The 15177-nt window shown below is 55.0% G+C and overlaps 2 protein-coding genes across 9 annotated transcripts in view; one reads left to right on the top strand and one right to left on the bottom strand.

Moving 5' to 3' along the window:
* Positions 1-7816, top strand: part of TUB (TUB bipartite transcription factor) — an 81810-nt gene extending 73994 nt beyond the window's left edge. For 3 of the 5 annotated variants that reach the window (XM_058663429.1, XM_058663430.1, XM_058663431.1), the window contains exons 4-12: positions 606-749; positions 1579-1746; positions 2438-2559; positions 2847-3044; positions 3285-3397; positions 3950-4067; positions 5348-5446; positions 5581-5752; positions 7661-7816. In XM_058663429.1, the coding sequence (XP_058519412.1) occupies positions 606-749; positions 1579-1746; positions 2438-2559; positions 2847-3044; positions 3285-3397; positions 3950-4067; positions 5348-5446; positions 5581-5752; positions 7661-7809 (1283 nt within the window). In that variant the 3' untranslated portion in view covers positions 7810-7816. Of the gene's footprint in view, positions 1-605; positions 750-1578; positions 1747-2437; positions 2560-2846; positions 3045-3284; positions 3398-3949; positions 4068-5347; positions 5447-5580; positions 5753-6187; positions 6592-7660 lie in introns of those variants that run through there. The other 2 variants (XM_004593815.2, XM_004593816.3) reach the window with 1 other exon arrangement.
* Positions 7817-7874: 58 nt separating this feature from the next.
* RIC3 (RIC3 acetylcholine receptor chaperone) overlaps positions 7875-15177 on the bottom strand; it is a 121902-nt gene continuing 114599 nt past the window's right edge. Inside the window, exons 6-7 of one of the 4 annotated variants that reach the window (XM_004593812.2) lie at positions 12760-13585; positions 7875-8000 (exon numbers count right to left, since the gene is read on the bottom strand). In XM_004593812.2, coding sequence (XP_004593869.2) covers positions 13167-13585 — 419 coding nt within the window. In that variant the 3' untranslated portion in view covers positions 7875-8000; positions 12760-13166. Of the gene's footprint in view, positions 8001-10617; positions 11600-12759; positions 13586-15177 lie in introns of those variants that run through there. The other 3 variants (XM_058663433.1, XM_004593813.2, XM_058663432.1) reach the window with 3 other exon arrangements.

Below are 15177 nucleotides of genomic sequence, written 5' to 3'. Positions count from 1 at the left end.
ATGGGCCGAAGGGGAAGGGTCAGATCGATGGTCCCACCTGCACTGCAGGAAGTCCAGCAGGCCTGCGGCGCCTGCCCGACTGCGGAGGGAGGGCAGGCCAGGAGACTGTGGCCAGAGGGGCTGCAGTCCAAGCCCAGCATGGTCAGAGCTCTCTGCTGTGGGGACACGGATTTAGGTCCAAACGGAGCAGCCCAGCAGGCAGGGGGCTGTTGACCTTCATCTGAAGAGCCTTAAGGACCCTCTCCAGGGTGGTGAGAGGCCCAGGCTAGGTGCCATGGGGCATCTCTGGAACGTCCTGGAGTGCTGGCACGGGCTGTCCCTGCTGAACATGGAGCCTTCACTATGCCCTTCCACCGTCTTCCCCAGCCCAGGCCCCAACACCGAGTGCGCTGATGCTTGGCTGACCCAGGTTGTGGCCCAGCTGTCCAGCCTGCTGCCACGGTGTGCACCTCGGATGCCGGCTCATCCCAGCATGGCCTGCCTGGGGGCTGTGCCTTGCAGACCCAGGGAGTTTTGGGACTGCAGAGCTTTGAGTTACGAGTGGGAGGCCTGGTCTCACCCAGCAGTCCTTTCTCTGTCTCTTCACATGCATCTGCCCTGCTCAGTTCAAGAGGCCGACTCACTCAGCAGTGCGCAGCTGGGAGCCGCCCACCCACCAGCACCAGCCTCAGCCAAGAGAACCAAGGCGGTGACCACGCCAGGGAGCCAGGGTGGGGCCTCCAGGAAGGAGAAGAAGGGGAAGCACAAAGGTTAGCTGGCCCTGTCTGTCCGCAGCCTCCCGCCCGTCAACCTGGCTCCTGCGGGGGACTGGCTGGGGCAGGTCTGGCGGGTTGCCAGGAAGCGTGGCCCGGGGCCACGGCCCCACCTTGGCCTAAGTTCCCTCCATCCTGACCCCTCACGGGGCTCGCTGCCTCCTGCCTAGGTCGGGCCATCTGCTCTCACTCAGCCCCCTTCTCCAACCCAGTGTGCTGGGCTACAGCAACATGTGTGCCCTCAAGTCCTCTCCTGTTCCAGTGCCTGCCCCCGGCTAGACACCCCACTTCCTCAGCCCTGGCTCATGGGCCATCATTTGCACAGTTGGGCAGTGGTGTGGTCAGGTGCTGGGTGCTGGCTGCCGGGCACAGCATAGCTGGGCAGTGGCCGCCACCTGGGCCTTGCTCCTGCAGCCATGGTGGCTGTGACAGGGCTGCCGTGGGGTTGGGGGCACCCTCGTCAAGGCTGGTGTGAAGGCCCTGTGTGTTTTCAGTGTTGAGTGTGAGGTATCCGTGTGGGTGCGGGGCGCAGCAGCCCTGCCAGCCCAGCGCCGGCCGCGCACACGCCGTGCTCTGCGTCTGTCCTGTTCTCCGTCTTGTTGCCCACCGTGCACTTGGTCCTGTAGGTGGCTGCTGTCTGCCTGGGCAGGGCAGGGGTTAAGACCGACCCTTGGCAGTTCATTGGGGGTTGGGGTGGGGACAGCAGTGTAGTACTTCCAAAATCCAGTTGGTCAAAGCTCCCCTCTCATCCCTCACCGCATTCACGGGCGTCTGAGTATCCAGGACTCGCTCCCGTATGTGACTGAGGCGTGTGCGTGGCCTGCAGGCACCAGCGGGCCAGCAGCCCTGGCAGAAGACAAGCCTGCGGCCCAAGGCCCAGTGCAGATCGTGACTGTGGGCCACTCAGACCATGCCCAGGACGCGGGGGAGACGGCCGCTGGCGGGGACGCTCGGCCCAGCGGGCAGGACCTGCGCGCCACGATGCAGAGGAAGGGTGAGCCCCAGTGCAGAGGCCCAGATTCTGAGGGCGCCCCCTGGCTGCAGTGGGCGGGGCGCACATGGAGACCCATGCGGAACCTGGGGGCCGGAGCTCCCAGGGACAGGCCAGGTTCAAGCTCAGGGACGAGCTGTGCACCAGGGTCACCAGCCCCCAGCCCTGTCTCCTACTCCTGATGCCTGCCCCAGGACGGCACCTAAGATGGCTGCCTCGGCTGAGCTGGGGGAGCCCTGGGTCCCTGACCCAGGCCCTAGGGAGCCCCTGGTACATGGCATGGAGGTGTGTCCTGGCAGCGCTGCTCCCCCAGCCCAAAGATGTGTGGGTGAGGATACCAGGAAGCCTCCTGTGGAGAGCACTGTTGGTGTCAGGGTGGTACTCCAGGCTCCAGGGGAGTGGCAGGCAGCGGGCCCCACACACTGGGCAGAGGCCTCCCATAGGTCCGAGGTCAGAAATGAAGGTGCCTGTTTCACAAGACAGGCTGTGTGACTGAGAGAGCGTGCCTGGTGAGGGGTGGCGGGGCCTTGTCCCCAGGACCCTGACCAGCCCAGCTCATGTGGGCACTGAGATGTCTTTGTGTGTTGGGATGTGCTGTGTCTGAGTCTGTGTTGAGTGTGCTGTCCCATGTGCCCATGTGTGTGCCAGGGTGGGCAGCTCCTCACCCATCCCTTATTCCATCTGCTGGGCCTAGGCATCTCCAGCAGCATGAGCTTTGACGAGGAGGAGGAAGAGGAGGATGAGAACAGCTCCAGCTCCTCTCAGCTGAACAGCAACACCCGCCCCAGCTCTGCGACGAGCAGGAAGTCCGTCAGGGTGAGGAGCGCAGGCTGCTGCGGGAGGTCCCATGGCAGTCTCATAACGGCTCCTTTGGGTGGGGACGGTGGGTTAGGGCTGCAACCTGGAGCTGGTGGACTCTCCGGTTCTTTTAGTTTGTCTCCTGATCTTTCAGCCAGGCCAGATGTGGGGGTAACATGAGCTGGACAAGCGCTGGAGAGGGTGGGCTTGAGAGGCTGGCTCCTGAACGCGGGGGTCCCACCCTGTCTTCCACCGCCCCAGCCCAGCAGGTACAGCCACTGAGGCTCCTTGCTCTGTCTCGCTAGGAGACAGCGTCTGCCCCGAGCCCAGCGGCCCCGGAGCCGCCTGTGGATGTGGAGGTCCAGGATCTGGAGGAGTTCGCGCTGAGGCCAGCCCCCCAGGGCATCACTATCAAATGCCGCATCACCCGGGACAAGAAGGGGATGGATCGGGGCATGTACCCCACCTACTTCCTGCACCTGGACCGTGAGGACGGGAAGAAGGTGAGGCTGCTGGGAGCAGGACTGCAGGACCACCGCGCAGCTGGAATGTGACAGGAAGTTGCAGGTCCGGCACTGACCTGAGTTCCCCAGAGGCCCCTGCCTGGCCGGGGCAGAACTGTGTGAGGGTGATGCGTGCATGCACAGGTGTGCCCTGGGCAGTCCCTTCTACGAGTGCATGTGTGTGAGGGTTGGTGTGCGGCCCAGAGGCTGGGTCTGGACCGTGATGTTGCTCCCTCTAAGGTGTTCCTCCTAGCGGCAAGGAAGAGGAAGAAGAGTAAAACATCCAATTACCTCATCTCTGTGGACCCAACAGACTTGTCCAGAGGCGGGGACAGCTATATCGGGAAACTGCGGTACCAGCACACCCTGGGGAGCAGGGGGACTGCGAGGGAGGGACGGGGCCGCGGTTTCTGCAGAGGGCAGCAGCCATCCCTCCCGTCTGCCAGTTCTCTCCAGGCCCAGGTTTGTGCCCAGCCTGGAGCAGGTGGGTGGAAGCCCAGCTGTCACTGACACCGGCCCCCAGGGACAGTACCCAGGCCCAGGACTAGGTGTGTGCCCTGGGTTGGTTCACAGCTGTGGGAGGAGGCAGGAAGACGCCCGTTTCTGAGAGAGAACAGAGTACCATTAGAGGTCATGAGCTCAGACTAGACATGGGACCAGGACCTGTGGAATCACTGCCTTCACTCCACGGGGCCCTGGTCCCACTCCACAGGCTCCCCAGAAACCAACCAGCCTGTTTCTCCCAGGAGAGCAACACCCCTGTTGCTCCAGGGAAACTCGTGTAGGTTTCGGATTCAGCCTCCTGCTCTGGTGCCCCGTGAGTGCATTCCGAGCACGTCCAGGCCTGCTGCACAGGCTGCTCCCTGCTTCGGGCAGAGGCACGTGACTGTTGACTGTCCCCTCAGGTCCAACCTGATGGGCACCAAGTTCACCGTGTATGACAACGGAGTCAACCCTCAGAAGGCGTCATCCTCGACCCTGGAGAGCGGGACCCTGCGGCAGGAGCTGGCGGCCGTGTGCTACGTGAGTCCAGGGTTACGCACTTTGGGCTGTCGCAGAATGCTGAGCTTGAGAGGAGTTTGTTGTTGGCTTTTTGGTTTGACTTTTTTAATGAGCAAACAAGCTCAGAGGTTCAGTTACTTGTTGACATTGCACGGCACATAAGTGAACAAATTGAAACAAAAATACCAAGGATTTCTACTCTTCTGAGCCCACTTTGCTTCCATTTTAAAGATTATTTTTATTGGAAAGGCAGATTTACAGAGAGGAGATGCAGAGACAGATCTGTCAGCTTATTCACTGGGCAAGAGGTTGCAGAAGACAGAACTGAGCTGATCCAAAACCAGGAGCCAGGAGCTGTTTCCAGGTCTCCCACATGGGTGCAGAGTCCTAAGACTTTAGGCCATCCTCTGCTGCTCTCCCAGACCACAAGCTGGGAGCTGGATGGGAACTAGAGCAGCTGAGGTACCAGGTATGCAAGGCCAGGATTTAGCCACTGAGCCACCAGGCCCTGCTTTCATTTTACAATAGGGCTATAAAGGCTGATGGCCAATCTGTTTTGTGTGGTGCCCCTGCTGGCTGGCTTGGGGGAGGCAGCCTGAGTCTTCTCTGAAGTACTGAGCCCCAACTGTGTTGCTACGTGAAGCACGGGGAATGTAATGGAACATCCAGATAAGTTTATGTCCTGTTGACCTGAGCCCCAAGGTGGGGCTGAAAGGTATAAAGCGAGTGAGTGGAATGAGCAAGTCGCTAACCCCTGTGCAAGGAGACGGAGGTCAAGGAAGAGTGCAGGCACTGAGGGACGACAAGGAGGGGCACAGCAGCCATGAGCTTGCAGGGTACAGTGACGGCACAGTCCTGAACTTCAATGGTTACAAGCCTCACTTCTACCTGCGGTGAGCTGAGAAGGCAGTGTGACTTCACACGACCCGGGCGGCAACGGCACAGAGGAGACCAGTGAACAGCAGGGGCAGTGGTATAGTGGGCAAAGCATGCAGGTTAAGGGAGTCATGGAGAGCCCGAGGTGGCAGCAGTGGCTGTCGGGTGAGAAAGGGGTGAGGGGAGGAGTCACAGGAGAGTCCAGGCTGATCTGAGTTGGCAGTAACCCAAGCGAGGACCACGGTGTGAGAAGTGTATTCCGGCTGACCAGAGACCCAGAAGCTCCATTCTGGCTGAATGACGCTCGGGTGGGGTGGGGTGGGGCGGGTGGGGAAGCAAGCTGCTCCCCTGTGGTCCCTGCCCCCCAGCAGGTAAGTGCGGGGCACCAGGTGGCCTCTGCTCAGTTCTCTCCCCGCATTTCCCAGGAGACCAACGTCTTGGGCTTCAAGGGGCCTCGGAAGATGAGCGTAATTGTCCCTGGCATGAACATGGTTCACGAGCGAGTCTCCATCCGCCCCCGGAATGTGAGTCTCCAGGCCCAGGGGACACAGTTGCAGCTGGCATGGGTCTATGTGGAGGGGCCAGGGTACCACCCGTGGAAGCCTTGGGAGGGCTCCTGCTCCGGATGGGCCAGGCTTAGGTGAGGCCCCCACCCTAGGAGCATGAGACGCTGCTGGCACGCTGGCAGAACAAGAACACGGAGAGCATCATTGAGCTGCAGAACAAGACCCCTGTGTGGAACGACGACACCCAGTCCTACGTACTCAACTTCCACGGGCGCGTCACCCAGGCCTCGGTGAAGAACTTCCAGATCATCCATGGCAATGACCGTGAGTATTTCTCCCCTCCTCGCTGCTCTCTGGGACACCCAGTACCCTCTGGCCTGGGGCTCCACTTGCCTAGGCCTGTCCTGACAGCCCTAGCGTAAGGCTGAGGGCTCCGCAGCTGAGGTAAAGTCCGGGCAGTCTGAGCACAGTACCAGGGAGGCCCGGAGGAGCCCGCAGAGAGCGGGTGCAGGTGCCGTGTGAGCAGCAGGCTCGGCTGAGGGGATGGCCACTCTGCCCCGTCTCCTGGTGTTTGGTTGCCTCTCCCCTTCACCCTCTGCTGCCGCTCCTTCTGGGCCTGTGTTGCACCTGCAGGGCTTGCTGGCCTCTGGCTTCTGCCTCTCCTGTCCCTCTTGGGGGCTGGGCACCTGTCTGGTCTTCCCTACCTCTCCCTCATCCCCATCTGTCCTCTCTCTCCCCCCACACCTGTGCCCGCCCCAGCGGACTACATCGTGATGCAGTTTGGCCGGGTAGCAGAGGATGTGTTCACGATGGATTACAACTACCCGCTGTGTGCACTGCAGGCCTTTGCCATCGCCCTGTCCAGCTTTGACAGCAAACTGGCCTGCGAATAGAGGCCGCCTCAATCTCCTTGGGTTGCCCAGCCTGGAGTGGAGCTCACCTGCCTGCCTGCAGAGATGGCCCTGCCTACCCTGTGTACATAGGTCTTCCGCCAGAGGAAGCCATGGCCCATGGTGGGCTTCCTGGCCCAGCCAGCCAGGAACTCGCTCCTCTGCCTCTGTGGCTGAGGCAGTGGAGTAGGAGTGAGTGTTGGGATGAGAGAAATTTTGTGCCCCAATTCTCGGGTTAGTATTCTGCTGCAGCTGCATTTGCCAAGCTGGGCAATCTCTTTAGCAGGGAAGGCAGCACAGTGCAGGGCCACTGGGGCTCAGCCAGCCACTCAGCCAATAGCAAGTGCCCCAGCAGGTAGGGGCTCGCCTGTTTGTGGGCAGGAGGGGGGTGCAGGGCATATCAGTTTTCTTAGGAAAGGGTTTGATGCCCAGGCCTCTTAACTTCAAAGGCCCTAGCAGAGCAGCAAGGAGTGTGGTGGGGGCAGGGGAGTGGCAGCATGCTGCTGGGACTGTGGGGATCAGCTGGCAGCCTAGGGCTGAAGCTCTGATTCCTGCAGGTTTGTTCTGTGCTCTGAGGCAGCAGGAACTCTCAAGGCCAAATGCGCGAGTTAATGGGGTTTGCTGCACAGGGCTCCCCACAAGCCCTGCCACCTGCCACGGCGCTCTCCACCGAGCAGTCTCAACACAACCCCTGGGGAATGTAGATGGGGGTGCCAAGTAGCCCTGCCTGGTGCTCCTGTGCTCCAGGCCTGATGGGCTCCAGGAAGAGTCTCTGTCCCCAGAGACCTGGCAGTGGCCGTTATCAGCAGTGTCCCAGCTCCTGCTGCCATCGGCCAAGGCATGCTTGGAGAGAGCTGCTTTCTGAATGGGCAGGGAACAGAGAACGATTTGAAACTACGGGAGCTCAGAAGTGACAGGCCCATAGGAATCTACTAGTACAATCACGTTGCTTTAGCTTAATCACTGGAAAACATGGGATTGGCTCTGGGTCCCCCCTCCTGTGTTCCCACAGTACCCCAAGAAACTCACCTCCAGCTCTCCGGCCTTCTGGGTCTGTGCTGCATGCCTGCCCTCCGATTCCAGAGTCCTAGGAGTGTCAGGAGTGATGAGCAGGTACTACTGTGGTAGGAAACGCAGGTCTGTTGGAGGTTGTCCTGCCAGTCTGATTAGGAAGGGCCTGATTGCTTCTTGGCCGTTTGGCTAAGATCAAGTGTAGGTTTCCCTGTCCAAAGACTTGACAGATCAAGTAGGCGCGTCTAAGGCTGCGCATCTTTGGATGTTACCATGCACCTTGCAGGCTTGGGGATTCTAAATTCTTACCCGGTGTCGTTTTCTCTGGCAGAGGCTTCCTACAGATGGAGATCAGAAACCAGTGGGAGGCTTACTTTGCAGCAGATATGCATGAAAAGGCTAAGGAGAAACCGGGTTCTTACAAAATCATACTTGACCAATTTCAGGCTCTCAGAGGTAAAGGCATTGTTGTCAAAATAAGTCTTGGTAATCCAAAGTTGTTGAAGGCTTCAAGCAAGGGACCGCTGTTTCAGCAGTCGGCTCCCACCTCAGCCGAGTGAGTGTCCCATCCCCGAGAGGTCCCTCTAAGCTGGCATTTGTTAGTGGGGTCTAGGCCTTCATGGGATGTGGGCAACAGTTACAGTTCCAAGGTGGCACAGGCTGACTGGATTCTAGTGAGAAAGGAGGGTCATGATGGCAGAGTGGAAAAATCAGAAGCACACTGGAAAATTCTTGGCGTCTGCTTTGTCTTAGCACATGGAAGAGTAGAAGAGCGAGGTGGCTAGGTGACCAGCCAGCTCTGGCTGCATGCTGTTGGGCTCTGAAAGCCAAGCACGGGCAGTAGAGCGCCCTGCCAGAGCCCTGGCCTCACCAGCTCGTTCTTCGGCCTTCACCTTGGTCATGCCCACTGGTCCTACAAGCTCAGCAGGTGCCCGGGGCTGCGACAGCACACCAGTTCTGGCCTCTCCTGTGAACTTGTTGCCCTTCACACCTGCTCCACAGAGTCCTTTGAGTGGACAGGAGTCAAGGGGCTACCGCCCCTAAGGTGATGGGACAGCTGGGACTTTGGCACCTTGTCCTGAAACACTACACTCTCTGCCCCAAAAGAGTCCCCTGCAGAGTGGTGAAATTCACTCCCCCAACTCTCCAAGTCTGGCTTTCCTTTACTTTTGGCTCCAAGGTGCTCTGTGTCTGTATGTGTGTCTGCGTGTGTGTCTGCGTGTGTGTGTGTGTGTAAAAAGACAATCTGTAAACCATCAACTGAGGTTTTGATCTGGAGAACATTTCTGAGGATGAGTAGGAAAGGCAGAGGGGCAGCTGTGGGTTTTTGCCATTCATCTCACGCTTTTCCAACAGCAGGGACACCTTGGAAATGAGCAGCTCTTGCTGAGCTGGAGTGGAATGGCACAGTCCAGCATGTGCTCTTGGCTGAGTTTAAACAGTGAATGTGCCTTAAAACCACGACACTAGCTCGAAGCAGCGTGTGGGAACAGGAGGTGGGATGGGGGGCTAGCAGAGAACCTTGGAGCCTGTCTCACTGACACGGACAGTACAACTGTTGTAAAAACCTGAGCTCGATGTAGAGTTGGCATGTTAGAGCTGTATCGCGTGGGGGAGGAGGGATGTTCACAGGAAAGGTTCTGCTGGGCGGTCCATGCTGTGATATGCAAGCACAAATCCCATCCCAGAGGAGGCCCTGGCTTTCTCCCCAATGGCAGTGCCACAGTGGCCAGGCCTCTTCCTCCGGCCCCACCCTGCAGTGTTCCCTCTTCTCAAGCCTGCTGGGGTTCACCAGCGCCTGTGCTGGACCGCTCAGCCTGGGGCTGCTAGAACAGTACACAGCTACTCTCAGGAAGGTTTGGTTCTTCAAGTCTGTAAGAGGAAAGGCAGATAGCTACCCCAGGAGGTGGTGCCGCGTGGGGTAGCTGTCACTCTGAGCAAAATGAGTCACACAGTTCTGGGTCTGATTTCTTAACTGCAAGATGGAATGTGTGCACTGCTGGGATTCGCGGTGAATGAAAAGCTGCTACCATCTCTAGCTCATCGCTGTGCCTTTTGGAAAGCCCTCACCTCCACTTCTGTCCCACTGCCTTCCCCGCTCTCCCCGTCAAGACCCAGGTAGGACTTGGGGAAGCCCCACTCTGGCCTCTAATCCTGCATTTGGTGACAAAGGTATCTCTCGCTGGGAGCACACACTTAGCCAGTTTTCACCATGCCTAGAACATGTATGTCTATTTGCACAAGATTGTCTTTTCCTATTTTGGAGTGGTCAGACATCTTATTTTCAAAATTATCGAATTTTAGACAAACTTGCAAAACTGCTTTTATTAACTAACTTTTTGAATAAACTTTCGTATTCTGGAGCAGATGTATTTATTTATTGGTATGTGCAGTGGCAGACTTGGTATTTTCCCATGTTGACATTGTTATGTTGTAGAACTTAGTGTTTGTCATCATAAGTACAGACATATCAACAAATTAAACTTGACTGGTTACAACACTGCTGGTTTCTAATGTTTCCTAAGAGCCTGTTTAGAAAGGGATGTGTAGCTACGCCCGAAGATGTGGGATGCATGAAGTTAAATGGTAAGTTTATCTCGGTACAGAACTGTAAAAGTTTTTTTTTCTAGAACATAACATTTTACAATAACTTTTTAAAACTTATTGATGGAATGAGACTTTTTGTTCCAAGATGTATTTCATGAAGTATCCAAAAAGACCCAAACCTTGTCTGGCGTTCCTAGCCCCCCTGGGACCCTCCTGTCAGCTGTTACACCTGCAGCGGCAAGCAGCCCTGACCACCACCTGGAGGCCGCCTGCCTCTGACAGGGTAGCCTGGGAAGGTGTGGGGCGAGTGGCACTGTTAGCAGGTGCCTTCCCTGTGCAGGGCCCTGGAACATGATACCACCTCATTAACTGCCCTGGAAGGGGTCCGGCCTCAGGTCATAGAGGAGGAAAGGAAAAGTGATTGGTGTGTTTTCTTGTTGAGCGCTACAGTGCTAGAGCAGTGCCTACCTCCTATGGCCTCAGCTCATGTGGAAAATAACTAAATAAAAACCTCTTTCCTTTTTAGAATATCCTTGAAAATGTTACCTGGCTTAAGGAAAATCTCCAATGGCCACAAAAGGGTGACCTACCTCCCAGCAGAGTCTTGGCATAAGTGTCCCATTTTACACTGCAGATTACTTGAAGCTGCAGGAGGCCAAGCCCACCTCCCCACCTGTTGTGAACAGGCATCAAGTGCTCCCGCCCAGGCCGCTCACAGGCCTCACTCAGGTGCATCGCCATGCTTTGCCAACTGTCCGAGGTCACCAAGACAAAAAGCCCATTACCTGCTTGTGGGGCATGTGCGAGGAACTAGCACATCACTGGCCAAGTAATTCTGGAAGCAAGGTCACAATCCTTGCCGTCTGAAAGACACATCGAGCTTCCTTCCCTGATAGTATATACCAACCAAGGTCTAGGTCAGAGAGAACTATTGTGGGGACTTAGCATTTAGGGCATGAACTGTTTCCTCCACAAGCCAGGTTTCCTCAAACACCGACCTTCAGGAATACAGTGGGTTTTGCAGCATTTCCCATGTCCGCGCTACCCTAATTCAAGACCAGCCCCATGCTCCCACCCTCACTAGTCTTACTCTCCACTTTACCCACCACCTGTCAAGTGTATTGAAAGGACTTTGGGAAAATCTATTGGACAGAGTAAACCATCGTACTATAAAGATAGCTAGAACCAGTGCTGTTTTACATAACATTATGCCACAATCCTGGGAGAGCTGGGCTTTCTCCATCCTTCCTTTACTGCTGAGGAAATCAAGGCTCAGACCTTGTGAGGAGCTGACCCAGACGCTAAGGAGGATACGCACGGGCCGTGTCCCACTCCTCTGCCCGTGTGATTCACAGTGCACTCTATCAGCCAGGTTTCCATGTTAGCAGCAGGACTGACCCTCTGGCCAGAACGCCTGTCCCTGGATGAGTGCAGGGGAGGGGAAGAAGGAAACAGACCTCCTCATCAGAGCCTCATAACCCTAAAGCAAAAAATACCCCCTCCTGGAGGGAAGTAACACAACAGTATCAGACCAGTGAGGCATCCTGACAGTGGCTTTTACCTTTAGTTTTCTAAGTTGTCCGCGGTACATGTCAAACAGCATTCTTTCCAACAGGAGTGCAGTGCTCTACTCAAAAACACTGAAGGCTTTCCCAATGCTGAGCAGACAGGTTACCTTCTGATAGCGGTCCTCATGTTGATTTTTAACCGTTTTCCCTGGCATCTTAAGCAAGACACAATAGAACTCTAAAAACGCTATAATCTACCTTTACAAAATGTCACAATATTTGCTTTTCACACATCTCACACTGAAGTGTCCTTGCGAACACACCTACTTTTAACTCCCTGGTCTTAAAACTAAATTCACTCATCAGGTGCTATCTTGTCTCAAGAAGACATGCGGCAGATGGCAGCTGGAAACAGGCCTTTCTGGTCAGAATCCTCTCAATTCTAAATCCACTTCCTCCTGAAGGAGAGCAGGCCAGCCCAGCTGCATCCTGCTGCTGCTTACATACTGAACAGCACTCGGCACCATGGAAGCCCTGTGCAAGCAAGATTTAGGTCTCAACAGCAGTTTGAAAGGGCTCCACTTAGTCCACCCTGCCCGCACCACAGCTAATGTATAGCCACCAGAGACATGCACCACCACCAGTGGCTCGGTCTATTTCTACCTGCCACTCCAAACCATACTGCTGTTGTTCAAAGGTGCTTTCTTTTAAATAAAACCATTTCCTCTACTCCTGTGTCTGGTCTCACAAACTACTATCAATAGCAGGACATAAGTCCAGACTCCCCTCCCCAGCTCTCCCAGAAGCTGCAGTGCCCATGTGTGAGGTGTGCTCTCCTCCCAGCACTGCACTCCACTGCACAGCTCCCCTGTCGGGCTGCCCCTTCACATATAAGCCCAGGAATCTTTTCTGTTTTAATTCATGTGGTGACAAACTGCTTGAATGGCACAGCATTCAGAAACACACTCTAGGTAAGGGCTGTCCTTAGGAACATGGGTTCTTACCCTTCTCGTTGGTTCCCTTGGCACTGTAAGCTCAGGCAGCCCCCAACTTGAGTCCTTCCTGGAGCAGCAGCAAACCTCAGCTCCATAAAATGTCCCTTGGCCAGAGGTGCCAAAGGTACTTCAGGGTTTGGCAATTCTGTTAGGCAGACCAGAGATGAAAGGAGCTAGTGATCCAGGCACTAACAGAGCGGAATGGCAACCAACAACGCTGTGGGGTCACTGCCAGGTCAGTGGGAGTCCCCGGTCACTCCAAGACAAAGTTGTGGCTGGATGCAGCCTACTGCTGTGAGGTCAGCTTGGAGAGCAAGGGCTTCTCCTGCTCTGGGTGGTCCAGCAATGGAACATTCTCATCTCCCCAGGGGCCCACTAACCTGCTCAAGGCCCAAAGAACAAGGCAGCTTGGAACCTGAGATCTTGCCTCTTATAGCCGTAAGTCTGCCTCTGTAAGCTGACATCCAGTCACAGGCAAACCATCTGCTACTGGAGGAAGAGTTAGACCTCTGGCCCTGACAGGTCCCACCTGCAATTATGACAGACCAAGTGTGGTTACTCGCTGGTTCAACTTCTGACTAGGAAAGGCAGGAAGAGGCCACGGCTGCCTGTGTCCATAGGAATGTCCACGTTTTACAAGGTGGCAGGTATGTGAGCACCTGAACGTGTGCCACGGGGGTGGTCTGAGCTGTGACAATTGGGTGCAGAGAGAGAAGGGAAAGGGCCAAGGAGGAAAGCAGAGAACAGTCACTACGGGACTGGAGGGGTGGCTACATCACCACAGGTGTCACTCGAAACCCTGGGGGCTGCGCTTCCTCAGTGTGCTGCCTGTGCCGGCACTAACACCCAGCCCTTCACCTCTGAAGTCCTGGGGCCACTCTTCCTGGGGGGCTTCCTCACTGCAGCCATCTGCACTGAATCCAGCATTCTCTGCTAGAACAGCAGGATCCTCTTCAGGACAGCAGGAACAAGGCTCTGGCTGTGCCTCAGATGAATGAACAGAATTTTCTTCCGGGGCTCTGAGGTTGGCGGACAGACCTTCCCAGTCCACGCGGTATGATCCGTCCTCTTCCATCACGTCCATTCTTTCAGCTATTTCTTCAGCAGAGGGCTCTTGTGGATCAGGGTAATCCACCAGGATTGTTTCTTGCCTACGCTTGATAGAGTCTGAAAGGTCACACACTGGGTAAGTCTCTTCAGGGTAACCTAGAGAGAAAAAGCAGCAGTCTTACACAGAATGTCTCTTCAGAAAATAAAGTGGCAGGCTCAAAGAGAATTCTCTGGCAGCAACCATCGTAGACAAACAAATCCATTCAAAAACCCCAAGATCATTCTAACAGTGCTAAAGTTTCACTTGAGCAAATTCTTAGCAACCTGCCTGGCTTTCCTAGCTCTCTCTGACATACGAACCAATTCAGATGAAAGTCCCTTAAGCGTAAGGTAGCTTGGGCAGAGTCAAGTCTCGTGCCATGTGCTTCTGCAATACTGATGAAGATTAAACAAACAACAGGAGCCTTCAGTTTGAGAAAGATGCACCAAGTCCCAGCTGGAGCGAGCTCAGCTCAAGGCTAGTGTTAGTAGTTTCTATCAGAAGTCCTTTCCAGATCTTCCCGCAGGGTGGGTCAAGATGAGGGGATGTGGACAAGGCAGGAAAGGAACAAAGCTCTTCCATGATCATACCAGGAAGCTGCCTACTCATCAACATGACTAAATGACTGCTGAGTATCAGAAATAGAGGGCACTTCAACAGGACATGGCAAGGACAGTACTCCATTTTCAGAAGACAGAATTCCCATTGTTGGCTTCTGGTCTCCACAGAATGGAACAAAAGAGAACAAACGGGTAAACAAAATGAGTGACACTGGTGCCAAATTCCAGCTATGATAATGAGGAAACAAAATGTTGCCAGATTAAGGGATGAGATGAAATCCACCTGTGTCAGCCCCCAGAGCAGGAGCAGCAGGTGGGCTGCACTGGAGCTCACACGCCATGCTGGCTGCGGCCTCCGAGCCCACAGCCCACGGCGAGAAGCTGCAGAATCCAGTCACGTATTATGCTCACTGGCCAATTCAACCCTGCCATAAACCTCCTGTGGTCTGCAAACTGAAAGATAGTGGTCATTTTTGGTGCAGTGTTTTTCCCAAAGTATAAAAGTCTTAGAGAAGTTTAAAACAGGAAATACATTACCCCAAATCCTGACACTGATAATTTGTATTTTTAGCTTTGAAACAATCATAGTATGTAAATTATGAACACACTTTTTTCATTCAATATTACATCATGAGTTTTCCTGTACCATTGGGCATTTCAGAATATCCCAGCACACAGCTACTGATTGGCCCTGCTCTGCCTTTCCTTGTCTGTAAATAACATTGTACTTAAGATCATCCTATGAACATGAAAACTAGACAGAAGGGAAATTTGACAAGCCCTTTCTACACTGTTCCAGCACCCTTTCCAGAAGACAGCAACATGTCCACCTTGCCAGTGCCACTAGACCCGTCCACATCATATCCCCTTCAGCAGCACGGCCAGTGGGCTGAGAGTGCACTGTCTCTAGGCATTACTACCATGCAGCAAATGCTCAGGAAAATGGAGCTTAGCTCTCGCTGTGGCATGGCTATTAGCCCCTCAAACTTAAGTGGAACCCCTAAAGTTAAGTTAATGGTATGTGGAGGTAAGGCCTTTCTAAGTTAATGAGGGTGGGATCCCCATGACTGCATCACTGGCTATCTGAGAAAAGGAACACTGCAGGTGTTGGCCCCGTGGTTAGGATGCACAGCCATATCCCAGAGTGC

The sequence above is a fragment of the Ochotona princeps genome, chromosome 4, assembly GCF_030435755.1.
Source record: "Ochotona princeps isolate mOchPri1 chromosome 4, mOchPri1.hap1, whole genome shotgun sequence".
NCBI lineage: Eukaryota > Metazoa > Chordata > Mammalia > Lagomorpha > Ochotonidae > Ochotona > Ochotona princeps.
The sequence above is the reverse complement of the archived record's forward strand: the minus strand, read 5'-3'. Positions and strand labels throughout refer to the sequence as shown.